The sequence below is a fragment of the Rhea pennata genome, chromosome 25, assembly GCF_028389875.1.
Source record: "Rhea pennata isolate bPtePen1 chromosome 25, bPtePen1.pri, whole genome shotgun sequence".
Taxonomy (NCBI): Eukaryota; Metazoa; Chordata; class Aves; order Rheiformes; family Rheidae; genus Rhea; species Rhea pennata.
The window spans coordinates 4,086,830-4,100,884 of record NC_084687.1 but is presented as its reverse complement, the minus strand read 5'-3'; the positions used below and the strand labels follow the sequence as shown (position 1 = coordinate 4,100,884).

General features: G+C 54.4%; 1 protein-coding gene across 1 annotated transcript; it reads left to right on the top strand.

Moving 5' to 3' along the window:
• The first annotated feature begins 5,325 nt into the window (after positions 1-5,325).
• LOC134151035 (green-sensitive opsin) lies at positions 5,326-9,961 on the top strand. The gene is made up of 5 exons (XM_062595321.1): positions 5,326-5,686; positions 7,445-7,613; positions 9,031-9,196; positions 9,322-9,561; positions 9,830-9,961. Exons 1-5 carry the CDS (start codon positions 5,326-5,328, stop codon positions 9,959-9,961), a joined length of 1,068 nt encoding a protein of 355 aa, XP_062451305.1.
• Positions 9,962-14,055: the final 4,094 nt, after the last annotated feature.

The window sequence follows — 14,055 nt, the reverse complement described above, 5'->3', positions numbered from 1 at the left end:
GGGCTGCTCCTGCGCTGCTGGAGGGCTGGGGTACTGTCTTGCAAACCTGCACACTATGCCACAGCCCGAGTTTATCACTTAGAAGTGTTGACAGCACCATGCAGCATGGTGCAAATTGGCGGCTGAACTGGAGTTGCTCAGCTCCTTGGCAAAAAAATGACAGGTCCCAATGACTTTTCATCTCTGCAAGGAAATCTTACGGTGCTTATAGAGATGTTACATGGATCAGCAGCAGGAGGAAAAACCTGGTAGGTGTGTGTTGGGGGGGGGGCCTGCTCGCTTGTGAATGTTGCATGTATGAGGTTGGCGGTGGTGTTGCAGGTCTCCTCCTGCCTCCTGACTGCCTTCTGGTGCTGGTGCAGCCACCCCCTGCCAGGCTGCACTGGTGTGCAGAGCCTGGAGAAGGAGCTGCAAAGGAGACTCCTGCAAGGAAAACAGAAGTTGGAGTTTCCCCTGGCCAAAGCCTGTGGGTGCAGCGAGTTTTGAGGGCTCTGAGCAAGGACCTGCCTGCTGCATGGCAAGAGACAGGCTTCTGTGCGCTCTTGTTCAGGGGGAAATGGCACGAAGAGCCCCTCTTTGCACCGCCAGCCCCTTGTCCTGGACGGCCGCAGCAGCGCAAGCCCGGAGGAGCTGCAGGCAGCCGGTGCCGGCACGCGGCTCCCGTCGGCAGAGGGCCCAGGCCACCTCCTTGGCCGAGTTAATCCATGCTGGGGGAGGAACGGCCCACCGAACCGAATTGTAAATACATCTGTGTCCTCCTTCTCCCTGCCACACATTTAAATCTATTTGATCCACTCTAATGGATTGATCTACAAGTTTGTGCACACACATCCTGCTTTGGCCGGGGCGGCTGACAGCACCTCACCCATCACGACCTGTCAGCTCCACTCAGCCTCACCTCCGCCCGGAGCCGCTGGGAACGAATCCAATTACAGGATGAAGGGTTTTCTTCCCCTCCATATGGCTCCACAACGCTCCGGCTTTAGCTTGCTTTAACCCCTTTCCCGGCGAGGGAGCTCGCAAGGCCAGCGTAAGCGGCTCAGCGCACCAGCCTCGCGTGGCTGCTATCTGATACGGGGGAGTGAGGTCTTCCCCGGGCAGCCTGGGGGTACCGGGAGGCAGGTACGTGTCGGTGTGATGTTCACACTTCCCTCTTTTCTTCTTTTCCTGTCTGCAAGCCCCTCCAGAAGGGAGATTCAGCGTAATGCATTACAAAGCCAGCCAAAGGCAGAAAAGCAAACTCTGCGCCGTTCTGCACTCAACACCGGCCCTGGTGTGCAGCGCAGGGTTCAGGTCCTCTGCATTAGTCCACCACGATAATTTAGACACAGATGGGAAAGTGCCAGATACAGCCAGAGGTAATCCCTGGGGCTTCAAAACTGAATTTCAGTGTCTGCACTCAGATTAGCCCATGGCACCACATGGTTTCTTTTTGGACTGAGGGAATCTAGATGAAGGGGAAGCACTTGTCTGGGTTTATTCAGGAAAGGCATATACAGGGCATCTTGGTTTGCTTTACAATAGGTTTTTAGTGCTGTTGCTTTTGCATTTTGCTACACCTCGCTCTGCAGCTGGCTCCCTGTGTGCCCTTGGTCAAGTCACTTAGTTCCCCACGACCAAAGAGGCGATGCACAGCCGTGCCCTGCATCATGCACGAGGATCAGCACAGGAGAGGGCTCCCGGCTCCTGCCACCCCAGGGAGCACACCTCTCCCAACACCCAACCACCTGCATGGTCTGCTCTGCGCATCGCTTGAGCCCGATGAATGCCTTGGTGCAAGCAGCCGCTGCTCGGTTATTTGATTATCATCATCATGTCTTGCTTTACACAGGACATGAAAGCCCAGACAAGCTCAGGGCTCCGTCATGCAACATGCTGACAAGCAATGAATATGAGACAATCTCATCTCAAAGAGCTTAGCAAAGCAGAAAATCCTGCAAGAGGCAAGAAAACCTTTCCTTTTCTTAAGGACAAACAAGAAGGAAAAAGGGATTGTTCCCTCTCTCTCGTTCAACAGGGCCCAGATTTTGCTTTTGCCTTCTTTGCCTTGGAGTCAGCACAGAAAACAATTGAGAGCTCTCTGGGAGACAGCCGGCAAAGTTTCCTTGCTAAGAGATACCACATTAAAGCCATCACTTTCTATTTCTGTGACAGACACACAGAGGGAAGTGAGGTTGCATTCAGGACACATCCTGGAGGAACCAGATATCCCCTGGTATCATTTTCTTCTGCTGAGTTGATTTGAGGCCTTTAGCATTGCTCCAGCTGCTGCTGACCTGCTGGGAACTCTAAATCCACAACACCACCAGGCTCAGGGTATCTACCAAAACGCCAGCCTTTGCTTGCAAGGGGAGAAAGCTAAGGCCATGAGGACAGCAGGGCAGGGACAACCCCATGATCAGCACAGTTGGAACAACAAGGCAACTTGCACTTACCTGTTTCATATTCAGATCCCAGCAAGGGGAAACATCCTGAGCACTGCTCCAAGGCTGGGCGAATGCCCTCTTGGTCCAGATGTTAGCAGCCCTTTATGTCAAAGGTTCCTGGGCACAAAGTATGAAACCAAGGTTGCACCAAGCCTTAGTTGGAACAAGGAGAGGAGAGGGTGTGCCTTGGCCAAGGAGAAATCCTCTGTGCAGAAAATACTGCTGACCCTTTCCCCCAGCCTCTCCCCTTACTGATCCTTTCCCATTGAAAACAACCGTCATTTCTCCTGCTCCTTCCCCAGTTATGCCTCGTTTGTGCAACTCTTCAGGAAAAGATGAAACACTACAAAGATATGGCAGAAAGTTAGTCTCAATGAAAGAAATCCTGGAAGGTGAAAATTCACTTTCCCATGAGTTCGTCACATTCACAGACAAAACTTTGGAGAAACTTATGAGCTTTCTCATGGCACTAGAACTGACACCAAGGTCCAAATCCTTTGAAGCTGGACCATTATGGTGAAATATTTTAGGGGAACAGAGCTACTCTCTACCATGGCAGCTGGGAATGATAGGCTGGAATTGAGATGCACATCTGGACTTGTCTGTTTACATGTATTTGCTTTTATGTTTTTTCCTGAGTACTGAACTAATTCTGTGAAGTGTGTCCAAGTTTTGTATGTTCAGAAGCCTGACTGCGATCAAGACAGGCATGAAGTACCTCCAGGCAAAGCTTTTAGAGAAGTAAGGCCATGGGAGTTCTCCACACGAAACTCTTTCCCCCATGGAAGAACTTGCAGAGAGCCTAGAAAAGACCTGCACTGGGCATGTTGTGACTAGTGATTTCATGAGTGCAGTAATTTCGCAAAACATGCAGCGAGATACTTCTGAATGGCACAGACATCCCATGAGGAGTCCTTATCTCGGGGCACCTGAGGCTGCTGTGACCCACTTGCTGTGACCCACTTACTCTTGCCACGTCCTAGTTCTACTCCTCTTGGACCTGCGGAGATCAGGGGCCAGCGATTAGGCTGTCTTTCATCCTACTCCATGCCCCTTGGCTTCCGCTCCTGCCCTCTAGCTCCAAGGCACTCCAATTTTACAGGAGACCTTGTTCTTCCAGCAAGACCACATTGACGTTTTCCATCCACCTTGCCTTGGCAGAGGGCAGCTGTGGGAAAGAGGCTAACCACTTACCGCCTTAACAGATCAGGGCCATTAATGCCACCAGATGTCAGAGATTAATGGAAGAGCTTTGCTAAGACGCCTTAGGCAGGTCTCCTGGAGAAGGAGCATCCATGACCCAGAAGAAAGAATTGGGGGAAGAGCGTGGATAGGGTGGGATGGAGCATTGAGACTCCAGGCTAGCACTGACCCTGCTGAGAAGGATTTTATGGTTTTGTGTGCACAGGGATGAAGATCCCTCACCTCAAATAGCACCCTCTCCGAGGTGCTTAGGTACTACTTTTTGAGTGAAGTAACTGCCAAAATGAGTAGCAAATTAATCAAGCTGTTTTTAGAGCTGTGGCCAAGGAATCTCCCTAAACCGCACCAATCCTTGCAAAGCTGCAGCCTAGATTGGTGCCCCACTTCCTGGGACAGGAAAGAGGTGTGTGGGTAGGAAATGCTTGCCTTCGCTCCCTGCCAGCTTCCAGGAGGCAGGATGCCCCGGCATTGGCTTTGTTGGGCTACAGCCTTGGACTGGGATCTGAATAGAGTGTGTGGCCCAGCACAGATGGTGGGCTCCCTCCTGACGTGCCAGTGACCCATGGAGGCTCACCTGAGGCACCTGGGTCCTGGAGAGCAGAGGTGGATAAACACACCCTTCAGCCCAGAAAGGAGGCAGGAGCAGCAGAAGAAATTCAGTCCTTTGCACTCAGCCCAGGGCACTTGAATCAGGTCATAATGTGGCTGAGATAGTTGCCCAGAAGGTGCTATGTTTATGAAGACTGCAGCTTTTGGAGTAGGAGGCAGCTTCCCATCCTGCCTCTGCACAGCAGCAGTCCTGGCCCATGTGAACGGAGCCTTGTGATGCTCTGTGATTGGGACACCATTATCCAAAGCAGATGCTGAACTGGGTGCCTCAACCACAGAGCAACTGAACAGCCAGGGCTGAAACTCGCAGACCCCCAGGAACCTGTGCCAGCTGTGTCCACAGTCCTCGGTCCTCTCCTCCCCAATGACCAGCCCAAGGTCTGTGTGGCAGAGCTGGATGCTACACCACACCCTCCCCAACCTATGCCCAAAACATCCCCAAACAGATCCTTTGGCTACCTGGGAACGCACCAAAGGCTGCGGTTACACCAGGGACTTGAGCCTGGACCCATTTTCCCCATCGTTTTGCCAATGTAGCAGCTCTCCAACTCAATGCTTCACCTCCTATCTTCACCCCTCTTCCAAGGTGCTCCCCATCCTGGCCCTTCCTCCTCTCAACTCCTTAAACAATATTAAACACTTAATGGCAATTAATACGCTTTAATGCAGGTTTTGGGGCCAACTGGCTGCTTAGAGGGTGCTTAAACCATCAACCCCTCTCAATCCCGTTGCCCTTGTCATCCAAAGTTAGCCTAGCCCCTAATCCGGCCTCCCCCCGCGCTCCCTCGAGGAGGCCGAAGGGTATAAAACCTCCCTTGGCAGGTGAGCGCCGCCAGCCCTCGACACAGAGCAGGGACCGCGCACCACCCCTCGTTCCTTCAGGATTTACCGCTGTCGTTATTTGTTTGGGTTTTGGAACGGGGCGGGGGGAGGGATTTTTTTTTAATTGGGTATTTTTGAACATTGGGGGACTTTATTTTTTGGTAAATTGGAGTTGAAACTAAATTAAATTAAGAAAAAGAATAAAGCAGAACATTTGATTTTAAAAGAAACCACGAAGTAAAGCAGCTGCCAAAATATTGGCAGGATGAATGGGACGGAAGGTATCAATTTTTATGTGCCTATGTCCAATAAGACAGGGGTGGTGCGAAGCCCCTTCGAGTACCCCCAGTATTACCTAGCCGAGCCCTGGAAATACCGCGTTGTGTGTTGCTACATCTTCTTCCTCATCTCCACCGGGCTGCCCATCAACCTCCTCACCTTGCTGGTTACCTTCAAGCACAAGAAGCTGCGGCAGCCGCTCAACTACATCCTTGTCAACCTGGCGGTGGCCGACCTCTTCATGGCCTGCTTCGGCTTCACGGTCACCTTCTACACAGCCTGGAACGGCTACTTCGTCTTCGGCCCCGTCGGCTGCGCCGTGGAGGGCTTCTTCGCCACGCTGGGAGGTAAGGGCTGCGGGACAGGAGCGCGCCCAGGGGCAAGGCTTGGCAGCGGATGAATTTATTCCCGTGGGGCTTCAGGAGCCCAATTCTTTTCTTTTCTTTTGCGGTTGGGACAGGTCTGGTGCCCACAGCATCCCACCCGTGGGGAAAACTGCAGCTGTCCTCTTGCAGCACACAGAAACGGGCTGCAAGCTGCAGTGCTGAGTCGCTGCACGGGCAGAGGACACGGTGCAAGCCCTCCCTTCTCCTTAAAAGCAGGGATAAAAATGAAAAAGGGGGAATTTCCTTAAGCTTGGTCTCGACATTGAGAATCGGTGATCTCATGACCAGTGGAACAGCTGCAAAGCAAACGAAGAAGGGATCCCGGTCTAGAGGGTCAAATCTCACCCAGCCCAAGTCCCCAGGGGCATGGCCGAGGTCTCGCCCCAAGGCTGGAGGTCTGGCAGAGACCTGGCGGGGACGTCTGCACCAGGTCCCTGAGATAAGAGTGGTGTTGCAGAGGGGAAGGGGCCCAGCGGTGGGATTGCACAAAGTGAGAGAAACCAGGCCCAGCCTTTGCATCCACAGCTCAGCTCTGCCCCAGTTGCACCCGATTTGGCTGCCCCGTGGGAGCTTCCGTATTTCACTCCTCCGGGACACGAGCGCTGCCTATGCTGTGCCCTGCACCAAGCCCCCTTGCAAAATAGGAAACTTCATTTCGCACCCTGTGCCCACGCAGCCCGCCAGGCCCACACGACACCTCGTGATTCAGCTGACAACCGCTATTTCTCGCAGCAGAGTCACAACCAATGCAAGGACTTCTTTTCTTTTTAAAGTAGTGATTTCCTGCAATGTCTCCTATCTGGAAAAAAAAAAAAAAAAAAAAAAAAAAAAAAAAAAAAAGCTAGATATTCTGCAATGCCAAAGCAGGGCTAAGTCCTTGACCTAAGCCAAGGATTGAGGAAAGGCTTGGTATTAGGGAGGCAGCAGAGCATCATGTGGGTCTGCCCCATTTCTGATCAAGAGAGCCTGCAAACAGAAAGGTGCTTCCAGCCTTGTGTGCTTCAGGCAATGTTATTTGGGCTTCCTTCTTTTTTATTTTTTTTTTTCTTTTTATCTAGTAAAGCACAAGAAGGCTCCTGATCACGTGGAAGAAAGTTTGATGGGAAGCAGTCACCGTGCTAGCAGCAGGTCTCCAGCGAATCCTAGCACAGGGTGTAGTTATCAGCAGATTATCACAGCTAGGGGCATTAGCAGGCTTACAGCACTGACTAAACGCTCCCAATCCCCTGAAGTTTAATTATCCCTTATAAATAAATGTGCCCGCATGCCCACCCGCACAGCCTCCCCCTACACCTCCTCCAGCTGATCCAGCAGCGATGGGAGGCTCACGAAACACATTTAAAGGCATCAACAGGTTTGGATACATCTGGCGTCTTTGCCGGAAACGGTGCTTCCTGGCGCCCGGGTGGCGTTCGCCCCATTGACTTTTAAATAATTAAAAAATCACGATGATCCCTCCTCCCTCCCCAGGGTCCCGCTGCGACACAGACGCTCCCCTCGGCTCCTAGACATTTTGCACGTTACAGGCAGGAGATTCTTGGTTATTTAACAGGCAGATTCTTCCCACTGCTCCTGTTTCGCAAAGATACCGGTCACCCCTCGCTGATCCTCAACCCCTTGGCTCTCTCTGCTCTTTGCTGTGACCACAAGACCATGAAGAGATGAAGCTCAGAAGAGACCTTAATGCCATCTCATGCTCTCTTTTTCTTCCTTGTACAGGCCAAGTTGCCCTGTGGTCCCTGGTTGTCCTGGCCATCGAGCGCTATATCGTTGTCTGCAAACCCATGGGGAATTTCCGCTTCTCCTCAACCCATGCCATGATGGGCATTGCTTTTACCTGGGTAATGGCCTTTTCCTGTGCAGCTCCACCCCTCTTCGGCTGGTCCAGGTGAGTTGATAGATGCTCCACGGCAGCCCCAGTTGCCATGCAGACACCCTAGTGGGATGGGAGGAGACACGGCCTATCTCCTGCCATGAAACTCCCCAAGCTTCATCTGAGCGAGACTGGAAACACCATGTCTTTTGGTGTTACGATGGCTCTGTGTCTCCCAGAAGTCAAGGTAGCCCCAGGCCCAGTGTCTCCAGTTGCAATAATCCTCCAAGCTCCCTTTACATGCTGCAGGGAGAAAAAGGTGCTTCTGCCAGCACAGTTCAACCCATCCTTGCGACCCACACCCAGGATAATCACGCCATGAAGGGCCCATTTCTCTCTGTGGACCCTAAATGGCATTTCAGTGAGCCATCCAGCAGAGAAGGCTGCTCCAGAGAGGCACATCTGGCCTTGCTCATGTGCTGCTCCGCCGCAGCAGCCCCAGTGTTGTTCCTTGCGCCTCCTGGACCCTGCAGCCACGTGTCCCTGATCCCACCCTGACCAGCCCTCCCGTCCACCCTAGTCCCAGCACTGCAGAGGTACTCATGCTTCCAGGAGCACGTGATGGCCTGGCTAGGAGGATTACTGGGGAGCATGGACCACCACTGCTCTCTGCACTGCCCAGAGCATAAGGAAGGAACCAAGGAGATAGAGGAGATTTCTCTAATGCTGTGGCTCAGGCCTCCCGAAACCGTGTGTCAGAGTGGTCATCAAACCTAGGGGCACACACAGGAAGTGGCTCCAGAGGCAGCAAGTCCCCACGCCACCAGCTGGTGACAGCACAGTAAACCCCATGGCCACAGTCCCATTCCAGCTGTGGAAGAAGATTCCCAGCTGGGCAGCCGTCCTCAGCCCCCTAGCTATGTCCATCCAAGCTGAGTCCCCCATGGACATGGGCCCCATGCATGGGGCGAAGCCCTCCAGAGCTCAGACCGGCCCCACCGGCAGCTCCCATCCCTGCACAGCATCCCCCCATCTGCAGAGGGAGAGAGCAGGTGGCTCCCGGCAGGCAACTGCTCAGCCATGTAGGAAGGAAATAAATAGCCTGTTCCCTGTGGGAGGAAGTGAGTGTCACAACAAACCCATGCTACGCGCCGAAGCGCGATGTGTTGGCGCGGGGCGAGCGCCAAAGCGGGCCTTGCTCACTCGCTGCCTGCCCTGGTGGGAGCAGCCTGCCATGAAGCCAGGTTCCGGGAGGGACTCCAGCGCACCGAGGAGCTCTGGGAATTTGAGGCTCCCTGGGGCATGGGGGAAGAGGGAAAGGGGATAACGGAGCTAGGGTGAGTGCTCTGAAGCCACTGACGATCTCACCCAAGAGACACGTGCTGCTCTGGGAGCATCTCCCGGCTGCAGAAGATCCAGTCACTCATTTTAACTTGCTTCCATCATCCCCAAGGAGGGTCCTCAAGAACATCCTAATCTTTCTTCTTGGCAGATACATGCCGGAGGGGATGCAGTGCTCCTGTGGCCCTGACTACTATACCCACAACCCCGACTACCACAACGAGTCTTATGTCCTCTACATGTTCATCATCCACTTCATCATCCCTGTCGTGGTCATCTTCTTTTCCTATGGGCGGCTCATTTGCAAAGTCCGAGAGGTAGTGTCCAGATGGGGACCAGGGAGCAAAGGGAGATGGGGTGGGCTACCTGGGCAGGAGATGGGAGGCGATGCTAGGGCGAAGAGCTGCAGGGTCCTGCTCACTGCCCTTGCCCATGCCCCTAGGCAGCCGCCCAGCAGCAGGAGTCAGCCACAACACAGAAGGCAGAAAAGGAGGTGACGCGGATGGTGATCCTCATGGTGCTGGGCTTCATGCTGGCCTGGACACCCTATGCAGTGGTGGCATTCTGGATCTTCACCAACAAGGGAGCCGACTTCACCGCCACGCTCATGTCAGTGCCTGCCTTCTTCTCCAAGAGCTCCTCCCTCTACAACCCCATCATCTACGTCCTCATGAACAAGCAGGTGAGATGCCCCAGCAATGCGGCCTGGCTTCCTCCCTCCAGCCATCAGCTCAGCCAGCTCCGAGTGAAGCCCCCTGCATGGCCTCTCCCCTGTCTGCTGCTCAGCAGCACTTTCAATGTTGCAGCAGGCACCTTGCCCCTCCTCAGGAGCAGTTGCATCTCACCATGGTGGGGAGTTGCAAGCTGGGGGGCTGCCAGGTGTTCCCCATCCTGTGGCACATCCCCGCTGCCTCCAGTGCCACCATTTTCTCTTTCTTTCCCCGCTCCAGTTCCGTAACTGCATGATCACTACGATCTGCTGTGGCAAGAACCCCTTTGGGGATGAAGAAGTCTCATCCACTGTGTCCCAGAGCAAGACTGAAGTCTCCTCCGTCTCCTCCAGCCAAGTATCACCCGCATAGACCATGGACAGTTTGAACTGGGGTGACCCTCCGAGCTCTGGGCCCGAGACCTAGACACCCACGCACCCACAAACTCGGTTCATGCAGTCGCTCCCTTGTGCACTGACACCCCTCCCCTGCCGGCTGCGCTCTCCCGCCCGAGTGCAAACACCGCTGCCGCTTCCCCCTCGGACGCCGGTGCACCCCGCGTACAGCCCCCGCGCCCCGGCACGCTCGCCGGAGCACCCCCGCACCTGCTGGTGCAAACGCGGCCGGGGCTCTTGCACACGGGTGTTCGCTGTGGGTGCATCCCCGGGGGCAAGTGCTGTCCTGCCCGACCCTGGCCAAGGGGCGCTTTTCCCCAAACCCACATGCTGATACCCCACGATAAAACCCAACCTTGGCCACCAGGCTGCAGCCAGAGCCGTAGCAGCGGCTGCTTTTGCAGAGGTTCCCTTTCCAGCACCTCCGATGCAGGCGGAAAATAAACATTTTAAAGCATTGCCAACATTGCACACGAGCACGAACACCTGCCCCAAGACGGCACCTCCAGCGTTCGCATCGCGCTGCAGCGGCGGCAGCCAGCGGGAAAGCCCAGGCTGGAGCGTTTTCCACCACCGGCCCCGCGCCTCTGAAACGCGGTCCCTGCTAGCATCCTCCTTTCCCCAGGGCTCGAGGGAGTATCTCGAAAGCCTTCATCCCCCATTTAAAAACTAACTGTTCCAAAACAGCCATGTCCAAAAGAAAAAGTCACAGAAGCACGAATCCACGGCTGGAGTGGTCTCTGCCGCCCCTCGCCAACACCGGAGCCGGTCGTGCTGGAGCTGTTCACCCCGGCTGATGGCACGGCCGACACAAATCGATATCATAGTCTTTGTAAATCAATATAACAAATGGAGCTGTGAGCGGGCTCTGCTTTTAGCCCGACTCCCTATATCCCCAAGACAACACTGTAGATATATATATATATTTTGTCTTGGAACCTGTAAATATTTGCTCGCACACCTTGAAGTCTCTATCTTTTTCAGCCCTTTCCTTCTCCTCCTCCCAAATCTGAGGCAGAGAAACCGTTTTTTGCCTGGCCCGACGCACATGGCCAACTTTGGAGGGTGGCACCGCTACCTGAGCGCTCTCCTGTACATATTTTATAAATAAATAACATCGTGTCAGCACAAGGACTTCTCCAGTTGAAAAGTAGGGATTTAAAAATAAAAAAATAAATACCATCAGCACAGAGAAAAAAAAAATGCTTCAGTCCGTTTACTTCTCTCGGGCCACGTTGGCCGCGGCCGCCCGCTGCTGGCCGGGACGAGCGTGTCCCTGCCTGTCACCCCGCCAGCCATCAGTTTTCAGCCTTTAATATTTAAGCATCCCCCCACGTAGCCTGAAATAAAGCAATCCCGCTTCAACAGAGGGCTTTTTGCAGAGCTCAAGCTCCCCTCCCCGCGGGGCCCTTAGAATCAGCGTCGTTAAGGAATTGGCAGAGTCAGGAAAAATTGTTCCCGGTGTCAGTGAATTTGTTACCGAGCCGGCTCGAGCGAGCGGTCCCGAATGCAATCGCTTCTGGGGCTCCGACCCTCAGCATCCCTCCCCGCGGCACGCATGCACGCCCTCACGCACGCTCTTCCTCCTCTCTCGCACGCTCTTCCTCCTCTTCTTGGTCCGAAGCAACTCAAAGAGGGGGGAGCCCAAGACTTTGCCCCTGAACAGAGGTTGCAAGAATAAAAACCACCTCTAAGAGAGGGGGAAAAAAAAACGAAATAAAAGGGGACCCCCGCGTTTTGCTCCAAAGCGCCCGGGGCGCGATGCGGGAGGCACCGCGGGGCTGCGCCGGGGCGGGCTGAACGGGGACATCGGGGCTGCGGGAGCGGCTGCAATCCCGGGTAATTCCTCCCTCCCCGTCTCCGGAGCCTCCTGGTGCAAACCTCCGTAACCCGAACGGAGCCCGGCGCTACGCTGCACCCTCCTCCCTCCTTTTTTCTTTTCTTTTCTTAAACGCCGCTGTGCAGACGATGCTGGGAGAATTCACAACTCGGAAGCGGCCGCTGCCGGAGGAGGAAAACCAGGAGCTTTGGAGGACGCGGCGGGACAAGCGGCCGCCGGTGCACGCTGCCCTCGGGGTCCCCGCGCCATCCACGGCCACAAGTTCAAAGCCCATCACAGCCTCACGGATTCAACCTTCCGGTGGCAGAGAACATTTCACAGAAGGGCCTGGGTAGTTTTTTTCTTCTCTGCTTCATTTTAAACACCATGTTGGAGGCGTGAAGTCATGATTTTCTTCCAACCGCCTGCCAGGCCACGATCCCCTCACTTTTCAAACCTGTTTGACAATGTTCTTCATCGATCCGATGCTTATTTATATGCAAATAGGAGAAGATGGTTAGTTCTGTTATTAAACTTAGAAAACAGACAAAAGTAACCCAAAGATAGATTGCTTAATTGGAGATAAAAAGGGAAGTGGCGGGAGCCCACGTTTCTGACCCAGTGCTTCGGATTTTGGGTTGCATCCCCGTAGGCACGTATCCGTGCGGTTTTGCCGCTCAGGAGACAACACAATAAACTGATACAATCGCGTGCGTCTGCCGAAGGGTTTTTATCACTAATTGATTTTTGCGGCAGCTCGCCTAGTCTTACTTTCTTGGCTCCAGCTTCCAGCGTTTGCTTAGCTTCGCCGAAGCCCATCGAGGCCTCGCGGAGCAGCGCAGGATTCGGCCGTCATCGCCCCGCGCGCAGCCCGGCGCTGCTCCCCTTGGTTTGCAAGGGCAAGCAAATGGGAACCGGATTTTGAGATGCCCTAGCTCGTTTTTGCACAGTCGAGCTTTAATTCATCTTCATTACATTTCCTTTTCACTGCAGCTCCTCGTATTACGAGGACAAGGTTTCCAATGACAATTATCTGCTCTTTAAAATTTTGATGAGCTTCATGTGCAGATTTGGTCTAGGAAAGGCAGACCAGACTGGGGTGTTTACTGAAAAACCATTTGGTTATTTCACCTGCCAGCATTTGAGGTAGGAAACTTTTGTAGCCCTTGGACAACCTACATCTTTCCCACACATGAAATTCCCACGTGCACAAGCACCGGCTGAGGAACAGGCAGATCTCCAAACCCATCACCAAGCTCTCACCTTTGCAAATCATTTAAGAGTTATTTTTTCACTTTTCCATTAATCCATCGGTATTTTCAGGCACTGCTTGCTTGCAAAAATCAAAGACCTGTTCCCATATCATTCATTCATGATGAATAAACACACACACACAGCAGGATACCAGCACCTTCACCAGCACCAGGGACTTGAGGTCGCTCAGTCTCCGGGGTAGCAGCCCCCAAAATCCACATGCAATGGAGTGAAGAAGCTGGACCTAGACCAGGAAACCAAGCCAGAGTCAGAAACTCGGACCCAAAGGGCATTTCAGCTTCTCTCATCCATGCCGCAGCTGCGATTGCTGCTCCTTACCCAAGTATTGGCGTCATCTGCCTTAAGAAAACTGCAGTAATTGGCTCAATTCATTCCAAATCAGTTATCATTTGTGCAAACGACAGCCAGGGGAAAAGCGGCTCGCAGTTAGTAACATCCCTACTTTTGGAGGAGTCCAGAACGAGGCAGGCTCCAAAAGCAGGGCTGACGAGGGCAATCTCCACCACGGCCCCCTTCGTTCCTCCAAGCCTCCTCGCCCCGAGCCCGGGTGGTTTCCCAGCCCTGGGGCGGCTCCGCAGTTTGCCGCTTGGCAAGTCTCTCCAGGCGCACGGAGCCGGGGGGGCTTGGGGGCCGCCGTGCCATGCTCGCTCCGAGGCGGATCCCGGACGAGGGGCAGCTCCCGGGGCGCCCTGGCAGCCGCTGGCCTCGCGCGGGTCATCGGCGGCCCCGGGGAAACCCGCACAACGGGGACGGGCGTGCAAACGGCGGCCCCCTGCTCGCAGTGGCCGGCCCTCCGGGCACCCGCTTGCCCAGCGGCTCGGCCACCCGTCAGCCCGCCCCGGCCGCAAATCACCCCGGGCGCTTGGCCGGCTCGGGGAAGCAAAGACCTCGGGTTACAATCCCCCCTCCAGGAGGCTGCACGCATACCCGCGCCGGGGCCATTTCCCAGCCTGCGCAGAGCCCCTCCGAACCCATCA